This window comes from Mchenga conophoros, linkage group LG14 (assembly GCF_057382185.1).
Source record: "Mchenga conophoros isolate Kocher_MC1m ecotype Shallow Benthic linkage group LG14, M_conophoros_male_GT1.1, whole genome shotgun sequence".
Classification (NCBI taxonomy): Eukaryota; Metazoa; Chordata; class Actinopteri; order Cichliformes; family Cichlidae; genus Mchenga; species Mchenga conophoros.
The window spans coordinates 21556171-21569344 of record NC_140539.1 but is presented as its reverse complement, the minus strand read 5'-3'; the positions used below and the strand labels follow the sequence as shown (position 1 = coordinate 21569344).

The 13174-nt window shown below is 39.8% G+C and overlaps 1 protein-coding gene across 9 annotated transcripts in view; it reads right to left on the bottom strand.

Annotated features, from left to right (window-relative positions):
- Positions 1-2470: 2470 nt before the first annotated feature.
- mcamb (melanoma cell adhesion molecule b) overlaps positions 2471-13174 on the bottom strand; it is a 45200-nt gene continuing 34496 nt past the window's right edge. Inside the window, exons 12-20 of one of the 9 annotated variants that reach the window (XM_085243367.1) lie at positions 12415-12553; positions 11295-11381; positions 10530-10592; positions 9550-9618; positions 8504-8542; positions 6921-6956; positions 6407-6530; positions 4074-4185; positions 2471-3959 (exon numbers count right to left, since the gene is read on the bottom strand). In XM_085243367.1, coding sequence (XP_085099493.1) covers positions 3957-3959; positions 4074-4185; positions 6407-6530; positions 6921-6956; positions 8504-8542; positions 9550-9618; positions 10530-10592; positions 11295-11381; positions 12415-12553 — 672 coding nt within the window. In that variant the 3' untranslated portion in view covers positions 2471-3956. Of the gene's footprint in view, positions 3960-4061; positions 4186-6406; positions 6531-6920; positions 6957-8503; positions 8543-9549; positions 9619-10529; positions 10593-11294; positions 11382-12414; positions 12554-13174 lie in introns of those variants that run through there. The other 8 variants (XM_085243376.1, XM_085243368.1, XM_085243369.1 and 5 more) reach the window with 8 other exon arrangements.

Below are 13174 nucleotides of genomic sequence, written 5' to 3'. Positions count from 1 at the left end.
CTCATTTCTTGGGCAAGAAGACCATTCAATTTCACCAGTTATTGACATCCATATTTCTTCACCTGCTGTCTGGTGGGCTTGTTCTGGTCCTGGAGCTGGCTGCAGATGGGGTACTCGTCTTCGTTTTGTTACTAAATGGTGCTCAACCTCATCCTCTTCTTCAAAGTCACTGTCAGACTCTGAATTTTCAGAAATGTGAAATATTCTGAAACCTCTTTGTCAACATCATCATCAGAAGCCCCTCTCTCTTCCAAAATCAATTGGATGGCCCTCGCAGCAGATAATCTTTTGTCACCTTGATCAGTTGTGATAAAGAACCACATCGGCAAAGTCTTATTTATAGTATTATGCCCCTAATTTGCAGGTGGGACAGGGTATGAGAAAATAAAATTTGGATCCCTCAAGAAAGAGGGTAAAATGTGCGGGAATGTAAGAGCAGACGGTGTTGATAGTTGAATTTTCAACAATGTTGCAACTTTGTGCGGGAGCGGGACGGGAAGAAAACACTATCAGCAGCACCAGAAAGGAGAAGGACAGAGTGTGGGAACACAGGACCTACACTTTCAACACTTTTATTAGACCTGGGTCCAGTGGACCCGAACACCTTGTATGTAATGTAAATGCGTGGGGGGAGGTACAGTATGAGGTCATTGAAAATTAGTTCGGTTTTATGTTCTTCACAGAAAATAAGCCAAAGCCAATGAATTTCAGGTTAAAAAATATTAACTGTTTAATTTTTCTTTTGAAAAAAACTGAAAACGGGTCTCACAGACCCGAACACCATACAAGGGTTAAAACAAAACAAAAACTAAAACTGGGGGGGAAGTCATTTCCCGTGTGTAGCTCCAGTCAGAGTGCACAAGCTTCAGTGATTTTCTTGACTCTGCTGCCATTTGGCAATAACTTTTTAAGGTAAAACTAAATAGAAATTTGAATTTCATCCTTTGGCTCAGGCAGGAGTGGCTGAGAAGACTCTAAACAAGTTAACAGCAAAGCAGATGAAACTGAAAAAGAGCAGTGAGTGATCAGAACTGCAGACCGATTCAGTGCTTTGGTGCCATTTTAATAGTTGATACTCTTGCATTTTCCATTGTGATGCATTTGGTAATTGCATTAAAACCCAAAATGTGATTTGGCTGCCCGACCAGTAGATCACATGACCAATCATCAAATAAAACTTCAATGTAACCTAATAAACTTGCCTACTGTTTGTAAAGGGACTGCTAAGGATAATCTGCTTATTCATGCCTGCTTTGGTGTGGATGTTAGAAGTAGGCACTTTATAGGCATCCACTGTCCATGAACTCCCCTTTTAAATTCATTCAGATACTAATCGGTGTATATTTCTTTGATAGAACCCCTTGACTTAAAAACAGAGTCGCACATTACTCATTTAATGCTGGAAATTTAATTCACGCCATGTTCAGCAGCTATATGTTTTTAGTTGTGTGCACAAATGCCACACTGTCATGTTTAGCAGACCTACTGTGCAATACCTACAACTCATATTACTAATGTTCATTAACAATAATATTTGACTATTTGCCAGTTATCTGTGAGACAACATCCAAGGAAAAAAATATATATATTTTTGGTAAAACCAGTAAAGAACAATTTCTATTTCTACCTAAAATTCACAAGGCTCATTATTTAAAGTGGACCTGTTATGTTTAGTTTCTGCCTCCACATTTTTATTATTAGAGGAGAACTGAATGACTCCCTGCTCAAAATTATCCTCATTTACATCAAGTTGCACTTTGTTCATCAAGAACAAGGGTGTCGAACTCATTTTGACCAGTTAAATTTGCTCTTTCCGTCAGTGTAAAGAAGTTTATTGCACATTTAATCCACAAGAAATTTTAATATAAGAAAAGAATTGCAATTATAATAAAACATGTCCGTTATTCTACATGATTTAGCCACAATGCTCCTTTGGGCTTATATTTTATCTTAATGCTGGTATCTCAAGACTGTCCTATATTTATAAAATGGAAACATTTAGTCGATTGACAGTATGTCTGTGTACCTGAAATGATCGTTATGTGCTTCCAGTATCAATCATTCTCCAGATTGTTCTTGACAAACTTCAGTCTGGCCTGAAAGTGTAATTTGAGTTTTTCTTGGGCTGAAAACTCGCAGTGCATCGCTGTGCAGGGCTCCAGTGATGTCTTTATCTTCCTACCTCTGTCAGGCTCGTCCTGTACTCTGTGGCTCTCTTTGAATTTTTTTGATGACACTTCCCAGTGGTACCTTTTATATAACCGATTTCTTTTGTTTTTAAGCATGATATTTTCTCAAGTGACAGCTCAAACCCATCCTAATGATTTTACACTGTGTGTAAATTGGAAGGTAACCAAGTTTTAACTTGTTTTTAAAGGTTTTGACCATTACAGAGTAGAGGCACAGCAGTGATTTGTAGTATGGCTAAATAAAAAAGGTCATATTTTTATGTCAGCAGACACATTTCCAGTTATGTTCATTTAACAGTCCATTTTTATTTGGTAGAATTTCACAAAAAAAACTACAAACAATCAGATTTGTTAAATATGTTATAATGTCTTCAGTGATATTATAACACATTTTATCTTTCAGTCTTTAAAAAGGCATTATACAGTGAACAGTGGTCACACGCATCAACAGCAGAAACAAAACAGAGGCTTAACTGTCTTCAAACATGATTTGCATATGCGGAGTCACAGTCAGTCCCCTCTTCTCAGTAGTGAAGTCTAGTCTAGTTACCGAAATGAAAAAGAAAGGCTCTGGTTACATTTAAATGAGGAGTGGTTGATGTTTTAAGGCATCAAGGCTGAGGGGCATTCTCATGCCTCTCTGGGACACAACAGTTTTCAACAGTGTTTCAAGTTTTGCTCGATACATGAATTTCTTCATTCGTCACACAGAAATGTCTTTTTCTTATAAAGAAGGAAACATCATGCCGTGAACCCATGTGTATTCACCAAACACCAATACTCTCCAAGTTTAAAATTTCAAAAGAAATGATTACAGAAGTGAAGCATGTCATGAACGTATAGAACGATGAAAGATGGTGGCTCCTTCCACAACAAAGTGCGCTGAACATTAAATATAACAATAAAAAAATGGCTTCGAATGTAGATTCTAAGGCATTGGTCGTTTATAACTGGACTGCATAACATAGTCAGATTTGTTCACCTGCCTCACAAAATGACTAGTTAATATACTTTATACTCCGCAGGTTGTGTGAAAGTTGAGTGTTAGAGGAATAGATATCAAAATAATGTGAAAGGTACGCGATTCAAATTTTTCTTTCAGAGCCAATATTTGGTGAAGCTGTGAACTGGCTGTAGAGGTGAGGCATCGCTAGAGCTACAAAAACAATTCAGTGTAAAGACAAAATAATAAAAACAAAATATCTACTTAAACTCTCCTTGCTATCTTCCTTAAAAAACACAAAACCCCACCACACTATCTTGTCTTGCTTTTTTCTCTTTTCCCCCACATTGTGTTACTTTAAATAAAGAAATATATACATAGATAATAATATGTACATTAGCTCAGCTGTTTCAGGCTGCTCTTCGGTGACTGAAGGGGCTTGAGGTGATGCTTTTTGGGGTATAAAAATAGTCCCTTGTCGGCTTTGTGCTCTAATTATTGTTCTGTGGACTATCAGCAGTACACTGTGAGGAGAACCTGCGGCATTCCTTGGGGTTGAAGGGAGATTTCTTAGTTCTGAAATGAAACTTTCCAACCTTGTTCATTAAAGCTCGAGATGCATTCCAACAGAGGAGCTGGCACGTAAAGGGCAGAAAGAGAAAAAGCCATAGCTTGGAATAACTTCATTTGTCCTGATAGTCACGATTGGAATAAAAAGCTGTGGGTGCTTGAAGGCAGCGGGGCCTGAGGCTGAGAGGGGAGAACGGGAGCAGCCGTCGGTGTGTCACCTCCTCACTTTCACGCGTGCAGACGCTCATCGGTCTTTACTGCAGAGAGCAAACAATCACAAAAGAGAAAGTTTGGGTGGGGTACTGGTAAGTTTGATATTCAGTAGAAAGACTATTCGATTTAGCGAGTTCAGTTCAGGATCAGATATGTACTTGGTCATTTGGTTGTTGCTTTTCTCCGTTGACCCCAAGGAGAATCGCCTCCTCTGTGTTGTCGCTTTTCATCTCCACCACAATGTTATCTTTGCTGGACTTCCTCTTACTGCTGCAGGGTCAAGAACAAGCCATAGTTATAACTGAACCTATCTGAAGCTTTATGCATTGTACCTGCTCACATAACAGGGGGCGTCACTTCGTGTGTCCTTTAAAGCCACACAAAAAATAATAAAATGAGTATATATATGTACACATTCATCAGTAAGTGTATTGATTTTACCATGTACTCCCAGTGCTGCTGAATATTTCTGGAAATCACAACTGCACATTAAAAAAAACTTTAAACTTCATCCATTTAATGAAGGGTCTGGGACTGACAGCCACCGTGTTTTTTAAGCATTTTCTGCTTCATGTGTGTAAACATGAATGTTTGTATTACTGTAATTTTACAGCATGGCTTTGGTAGTGTTACGAAGACACAGGTTTATTACTAAAGTACTTCTGGCAGGTGTATCACTAATATCACAAAATTAAAATTATGCCTGCAACGATCGATCGAGTAATTCGAGGGATTCAATTATAGCAAAAGAAAAGCGAACTTTATAGCTGCTCCATCCACTGCTTTGTTTTACACAGAGAAAAATCTGCAGTAAACTTCATCAAGTTGATGATGATGAGATGATGAGATAGCCTTTATTTGTCAGTTGCAGGTATTTTGCCCACAACCGAGTTGTATTAAAATGTGCAGATGATCTATGTTTAAACGAACCATGTCTGATACCATGTTTAAACGAACGGCAGCCGCCCTTTTTACATGGAGGCGATACCTGCAGCAAACAGGGGTGAGTCTACACGGGGGGGAATAGGGTGTAATAGACCCATTGATTTTTTTTAAAGTCTTTCATAACATTTTTCAGACTGAAAGTGAAATAATATAAAATATTGCGTTAATATTTAAAAATATAAAACAAAAGCTTTTTTCACAAGCCAACAGAAATGTACACGGGCCAGTAAAGGTAAATTTTTTATGCCTTAGTTTGGATTTCATACATATCTTATTTTATTGACTTCAACTGTACTTGAGATTATTTATATTTTTTGCATTTAAGAAAATGTTTTCTTTAGTAATTAAATTTAATATAGCAGGTCATCAAAGGCTTGTTTTCTTTCATATTTTTCTGACACGTTTGCATTAAAACATTGCAATTTCTAAAATGGAAACCAATGAGCAGTTCGTTTAGAAAAACCTGTGTTTTTTTATTGCTCATATTAATTATTGCTCAGAAAAGTATTTCTTATCTGACTACTGGATCAATCAATTGAATAATTGATAGATTACTCAGTTACTAAAATAATTGTTACCTACAGCCCTAAATTAAATATCACTTTTTACCAGAGAGCAACCTTTACACACTCTGGCTTTAGGAACAACACACCTCACAACTTTAACATTTAATGTTTTATGTTATTAAGTGCACTTTTGAATCAACTGTGAACACAAACTGTATCTAAAAGATGGATATAGACACCCTAGTTGTCGCCCCCTGCAGGCTATTAGAGAGAATGCAGCTTAAGGCACTTCCTGACTGGCTTCTCCTTTTAGACACTTTTATATCAAAGGGTCATCTATCATCTGTCTGCTTTCCCAGGAGTTTGGCTGCTAGTCTTTTCTTTTCATCACTTCCTTTTTCCCATGCTGTAAAACTCAATGCAGACATCATTGTTCTAGTCCAATCATCTTTCTGCCAATCAGCCTCCACTCTGCATACCTTAAATTGCCCTGCTCATCTCCCTTGTGCAATCAACCTCTTCCCCATCGCTGCCTCACACAAGTCACTCAACCTAAGCCTAGACCAGGGGTGGGCAACTCCAGGCCTCGAGGGTCGGTGTCCTGCAGGTTTTAGATATCACCCTGGGTCAACACACCTGAATCAAATTATTAGTTCATTACCAGGCCTCTGTAGAACTTCAATACATGTTGAGGAGGTAATTTAACCATTTAAATCAGCTGTATTGGATCAAGGACACATCTAAAACCTGCAGGACACTGGTCCTCAAGGCCAGGAGTTGCCCACCCCTGGTCTAGACTCTGGGGGGTTCTGCCCTAATTCCTATCACTGCTGGGATTTCATTCGGCTGTGATGGGCCATCGGAGTCTAATCACAACATAGCATAACTGAATTTTCTACATCGATGCATCATGTTCAGTTCTTTCTAATGGTCTAGAACTACAATACTGTGATACAGTCCAGCCATAAAATCACATTTTAATGTCTCCTTATGTGGACACATTGTGTGTTTATGCATGGAACTGCTGTCATTGCACTTACAAGTCTTGCTTGCCAGATCGGCCGCAGATCCTGCCCTTCTTGTACAGGAAATAGAGCACGCTTCCCAAGATAGCCAGAAGGAAGATGGCGATGATGATGATTGCGATAACAAAACCTTTGCTCTCTATTGGAGAAGAAGCACAAAACACCCACAGCTTTACTTACTGCACCCGGATTTTGGAATAGAATGACAGCAGGAGACAGGAGAGTCTGATACAGGTGGAGATACAGTTTGCAATGCGCCTAAAGAGAGTGTGGCAGTAGCATCATTCAGGTGACCCTGAAAGATAAAGAAACGAAGTGGCTGTTTATCAGGGCTGCAGGAGCAGCAGTGCTTTTACAACATGCGCAGGAAGAGGTGAAGATGATGAACAACCCAATGACGCTTTGATGTTTTGTTCATCACCAGGGAGGGTTCTCGTGAAAGCTAGGAGGCGAGAGAGCGAGAAGTGTGCTCACAGAGAAGTGGAAGGAAGGCGGTAGAGAATCTGCAACAGCAGAGTGATGTACAAACCTTTCTTGATATTTGGTGATTTGGTGGGCGTTTGAACTGAGAAAAACCAAATGAACACAGGAATCAGTGGGCATATGCACATAAATACTTCATATAATACTCAAACACAGTTTAGATCAGGGACACGTGGCCCACTTTGATCTTAAGTGGGCTGGACCAGTGAAATGCCTCTTTCACATTTAATCTCCGAGATGTCTTACATATGCAGTTTCAACATTCAGATTTTCAATGACAAACGTTTAAATGACAAATGTTTAAAATTGCAGAGAAAGATCTGGCAGTTGATTGCCCAGTGATATGAATGGCAATGGAAGCGGTCTTTATGAATAGGAAAAGCTGTAAAACTTGAAAATACAGTTAAAAGTTCAAAAGCTCCTCCTTTCAAAGTTGTCCATTGGGCCAGATTGAAGTCTTTGCTGTGTCAGCTCTGGCCTGCGGGCTTATGGTTGACACCCCAGGTTTGTGTTGCTGATGTTCAGCAGAGTCCTGAATAAATGTTTTATTTCAGAGGATCTTATCAGTGTTTTGAATCGAAACATCAACTTTGATATGCAAACTGCGGTCAGCAGCAGAAGAGTCATTTTCCAGAGGGGCCCTGTTTAATCCCGTTTATCAACGCTTTGGGAGAAACGTGGACTCAGAGCAGTTTTCCTCTGAGGGGCTGAAAATTTCCTGGTGTGACATATAAACAGAGAGCAGACACAGGAAAACACAAAGCAGGACCCATAATGGGAGTCAGGAGACTCACTCTGAGTGCATTTAAAGCATCGGCTTTAAATGCACTCAATGATGAGAGTCACAATGATGCATGTACGTGTGTGAACCTTTCTCTTTTTATTTCCACATCATTTGCAAGCATGCCTTCATTCTCAAACTTTAAGACTACATTAAAACAAAACGTCTACATTTATAATAACCCAACACGCAGAACAGCAGTCGTGACAATAAATTAATAATTAAGACACCCTGTAACAACAACAAACCTCACTTTTAATGACCTATCTATCATACCACAGCGGTAACTAAGGCCTGCAGGTGTTTCTGAGTTTGCATCACGCCTCCTTGCTCTTATCCTTTCTTTCTGACTTACAGAAAAAAAACTGCCCCACAAGACTAAATAAAAGAAAGTCTGGAGACTCTGAATTTGCTGGTTATAAGCTTTCAATTCAATCAGTTCCATTCAGTTTTATTTATTTATTGCCAATTCACAACAACGGTCGTCTCAAGGCACTTGATTCTGCAAAGTAAAGAGCCAACAATCAGCAACAGCCACCTGCCGTGACTGGGTGTAGGCTGAACGGGAAGAATAGAGGGGAAAAAGAACGGGAGAACATAGAGAGGGTAGACAAAAGTTACAGCATGCAGCAGTGGCACATAAATGCATCAGGAGTGAAAAAAGGTGTGTGGAGAAGATCAAGCCCTATCTAAACTTTAACAAAAAGATTAATCCTAATGTGAAAATGATGGAGGGCGTCTGTCTCCTGAATCCAAACTGGGAGCTTTTTGATAAATGAACTACCTATTTCTGTCAACCAAGTTTAATTATGCATTTTGTAGCTGATTTAATTGCACGGTGGTCTTACCTGGGTCATTGACATAGTTAGTTGATGTGTTTTGTGTAACTGAAAGCAGGCAGAGGCACAGAGAGGAGGTTATTTGGGTCACTACACAGGGGCGCACATTTAACATCACAGAGGTTAACAGTGTCAAAAGGTCTGTATAGGTTCTCAGTCATCAAGGACATGCGAGCTATGAGTTCTTAAAAAGAAGGCAAATGGACTTGTGTAGCTTCACATCTCATCCAAGAGGCTTCTTCAGTTCTGAAACAACTGGCAGAGATTTAAACCCCACTGGGAATTGTCTCCTTGGAGGTTGAAATACCTGGGAAAGGATATCAAGACTGTGTGCCAATTTATTTAGAACTGAAGAAGCCTCTTGGATCAGAGTCGAAATGTCTTCCCAAACCTAAAGAAGTCCAATTGCTCTTTTTAAGCACTTAAGACATCAGTGTGAAAAAACAACAACACAGTGAGGAATATGAAAAATCACAGACAACACATTACAACACTTGGCAAAGCTCAGCATCTTTAGATCAAAGTCAAAACACACAGAGACATGGATGTGAACGGGGGGGACACGAGTAAAAGGGAAAAGTGAGGGGACTTTAATTTATACAGCAACAGTTCTTCAAGGTGGTTTATGTAGGACCCAACAGTGCTAGAGAGAAAACCTCAACATCAGAGGATTCCCCATTAGCACTCGGCAACAGTGGGAAGGAAGAACTCCTTTTTAACAGGAAAAGGTGCAAATGCAGCCAGTAAGTTCAAAGAGAAGAGAAAAAAGAGAGAGAACAAAACACAAGCTACAGGAGAGAACTGACAAAACTTAATAACATGCATTAGAGACATATTACGGGAGAAATGCTCAGTGCATCATGGGAGGTCTACCAGCAGCCTAAATCTATTGCATCATGAATAAGGGATGTCTCAGGGTTCACCAGATCCAGCCATAACTATAAGCTTTATTAAAAATAAATGTTTGAAGCCTCGTCTTAAAATGAAATAAAGCCTCATAGCGGATTTGAGTTCCATGTCAAAAATCAGGCACAGCAGAATGACTGTGATCTTACCGGTGTCATTGATAAAGGTAATGTTTGTTGATGGTATGGTAGTATTGGTAGTTGATGTGTTGTATATAACTGAAAGCAGGTAGAGAGGATGCGACTTCTGTTATCACACAGGGGTGCACATTAAACATCACACGGGTTAACAGTGACAACAACACAGAGTGAAATACAATCACTGACAACATGTTGGAGCGTTGTTTTAACTCAGCCACATTGGAACGTATTTATTTTTGCCATGTTTTAAGGTCATGCCAAAGCATCTCCATCTGAATTCAGTCTGTACTTTAAGTAGTCCGATCCTAAAGCTTCACCGTGTGAGTCATTCAGAGGTGGACTTGCTGGTGTGCTCTGGATCATGGTCCTGCTGTATAACCCAGTTGCTCTTAAAAACTGCATGTTGTTCTTACTATTTTTGTCTAACATTAAAATTTGTTCGCTGATTTGAAACATTTGATAAAAATATACTTAAAATAAATCTAGAAGGACAAAATACGGTTTCAGAGCAGTGTACACAGACATATTCAGTTCAATTTTAACAACAATAATATACAAAAAAATGCCAGTGATCAGATTCTCCATGAATAAACACTTGGCAACAGTGACATGTGGCAGTACCAGGCTCAGGGAAAGGCAGCCGGTGGGAGGGAAAAAAGAGAAAAAAGGGGAGAACAAAACACAAACTACAGAAAAGAGTTGACAAACATTAATAACATGCAGCAGTGACAGATAAAGACACGGGGAAGGATAAAAGGGGATTGAAGAAAAAATGTTCAGCGCATTGTGGAAGGTCTATCAGCAGCCTAAAATTATTGCAGCATAACTAAGAGATGGTTCAGGGTGACCAGATCCAGCCATAACTATAAGCTTTATTAAAAATAAATGTTTGAAGCCTCATCTTAAAATGAAATAGAGCTCTACAGCGGATTTGATTTCCATGTTAAAAAAAACAAAAAACAGGCACAGCAGAGTAATCGTGATCTTACCTGTGTCATCGGTTATAGTATTGGTTGATGTGGTAGTGGTGGCTGTTGGTGTGGTGTGTACAACTAAAAACAGTTAGACGCACAGACAGGAGGTCATGTTTGTTACTACACAGGGGTACACACTAAACAGCACAGGTACAAAATGACAGCAACAACACAGAGTGAAATATTCACAGTCACAACAACAGGTTACGGCACTTGGCAGAGCTTAGGCCATTTAGATGAAGAGAAAACCCAACAATAAGAGGATTGCCTATGAGCAAGCATTTGGTGACAGTGGGAAAGAAGAACTCCTTTTTAACAGGAAGACTGCCAGCAGAAACCGGCTCAGGGAGGGGCAGCCAGTGAGTGTAAAGAAAGAGAAAAGAAGGAGAGCATGAAGAGCCAAGAACAGAACACAAAGTATAAGATATAAGACAGACAAAAATCAATAGCATGCAGTAGTTACATATAAACACACAGGGAATGAAAAGAATGTAGAAATGCTCAGTGCATCATGGGAGTAACATTAGTCTCAGCCGATAGCAGCACAAGTAAGGCATGGTTCATGGTCGCCAGTTCCAGTTATAATTATGAGCTTTTTCAAAAGGAAATGTTTGAAGCCTCGTGGTAAAAACAGAGAGTGTGCCTGTCTCGCAAATTCGAGCTGGGAGCTTTCTGACAAGTTAGAAATCTCTCTTTCCCAGTCAAATTTAATTTTGCATTTAGCAGCTGGTTTCATTTGCATGATGAAAAACAGGCACAGCAGTGTAACTGTGGTCTTACCTGTGTCACTGGATATAGTAGTGGTTGATCGTGTGGTAGTGCTGATTGTTGGCATGGAAGTGATTGTTGTTAATGTGGTGTTTAAAACTAAAAGCAGGTAGAGGCACAGAAAGGACGTCATTTTGTTATTTACACATGGGTGCCCGTTAAACGACACCAGGGTGAAGAATGTGAAAAACAACAACAAAAAATATAAAGATTGAACAATCACAGACAAGACGTTACATCATGTGGCAAAACTCAAGACCTTTAGATGAAAATGAATAGAGACATGAGGGGGGAGGGACATAGGTAAAAGTGGCAAGTGAGGAGAACAAATAAAAACATGCGGGCATGTTCGGTTCGTTTTTATGTAAAGTGCTATTTCACAACAGTCGCCTTAATATTAGAGAGAACAACCCAACAATGAGAGGATTCCCTTTGAGCAAACACTTGGCGACAGAGGGAAGGAAGAACTCCCCCGTGGTCAGAATGGAGGGTGAATGGAAAGAGAAGAGAAAAAAATAGGGAGACAAAACTTTGGAAGAGAAATGACTAAAGTTAATGACATGCAGTACTGACATATAAACATATCAGGAGTGAAAAGAGGGGAGTGGAAAAGACCTGGTCAGTGGACCTCATGAAGTCCACCAACAGCCTGAGCCTACAGCAGGATAACTGAGGACTTTTCCAGGATCACCTGTTTTATGAACAAGGCTCGAAGCCAAATCTTAAAAGCAGAGTCTGTCTCCTGAACCCGCTGTTTACCAATATTTCATAGATGAAGGCCTTTATGTCTAGCTTAATTAACTGATTTTTGTCATGTCGTTTGATAAATACAACTCAACATCATCTGCGTAGCAGAGACATGTAGACACAGAAGAACTCCATAAGTAACTTTTCCATGTAAGAAAGAATCCTTGTTTGTATTAATAGCTGGAACAGAAAACTAACAGAAATATATGATTCAAACAAAAGCAGTGGATTTCGTCGAATGCAGTGGTGTCCGTAGAAAAATCTTGTGATCAGCCATCTATGATGAGCCATCTGCGCTAAGATGAACTCTAAACTCTGTGACGAACCTGACTGAACTACTAACTACAAAGATTGCAGAAAGGAAGCACAGGCTGCATGAACTCACTGGTTTTGATGTTGAACTCCACCACTTTAGAGCCAAAGTCATTGCTGGCATTGCAGAAAACTTTCACATTGGAGGTGATCTTGAAAGTGACCACACTCTGAGCGCCATCTTCAGTCTCTGTTTGCAATGCATTTAGGTTCTGCAAAAAGGACAGTTAAAGACAGAAATAGAAAAGTAGATCCAAGAGCAAACAGGTGAGAAGACAGTTGAGCACAATATTGATATAGACTTCCAAAGACTAAAGGTTTGCATGCCCATCATCATCGTGAAGGTAAACTAGACATTAGCTAGTATTAGCTCTGTCAGTCCAATCAAATTTATTTCTAACTCTGTAAAATCCAACCAGTAGTGGCGCAACGGATCACTGTTGATCCGTGATCAGAACCGAAGATTCGAAAAAGAAAAAAAATATGTGTATGGTGGGCGTGGTCAGTCTGTCTGCAATAGTCATGGCCAACGCTAGCACTCCAAGTGAAAGAGCAGAGGAGTTTGCGGCATTTAAGCAGCCCTTTGCTGCCTAATCTGACCGTGCTAAAGCTGTTACAAAAGCTATTACAAAAGCTATTGGGGTGTTTATAGCTCCAGACATGAGGCCCTATTCCATTGTGCAAAACAAGGGGTTTAAACATATGATAAACGTGCTTGAGCCACGCTATGATATCCCGTTGCGTGTCCACTTCAGTGACAAGATCGTTCCAAGCATGTATGAGCAGGAAAAGTCAGGCATCTTCTGTTGCCCTAACTACAGATGGGTGGACCT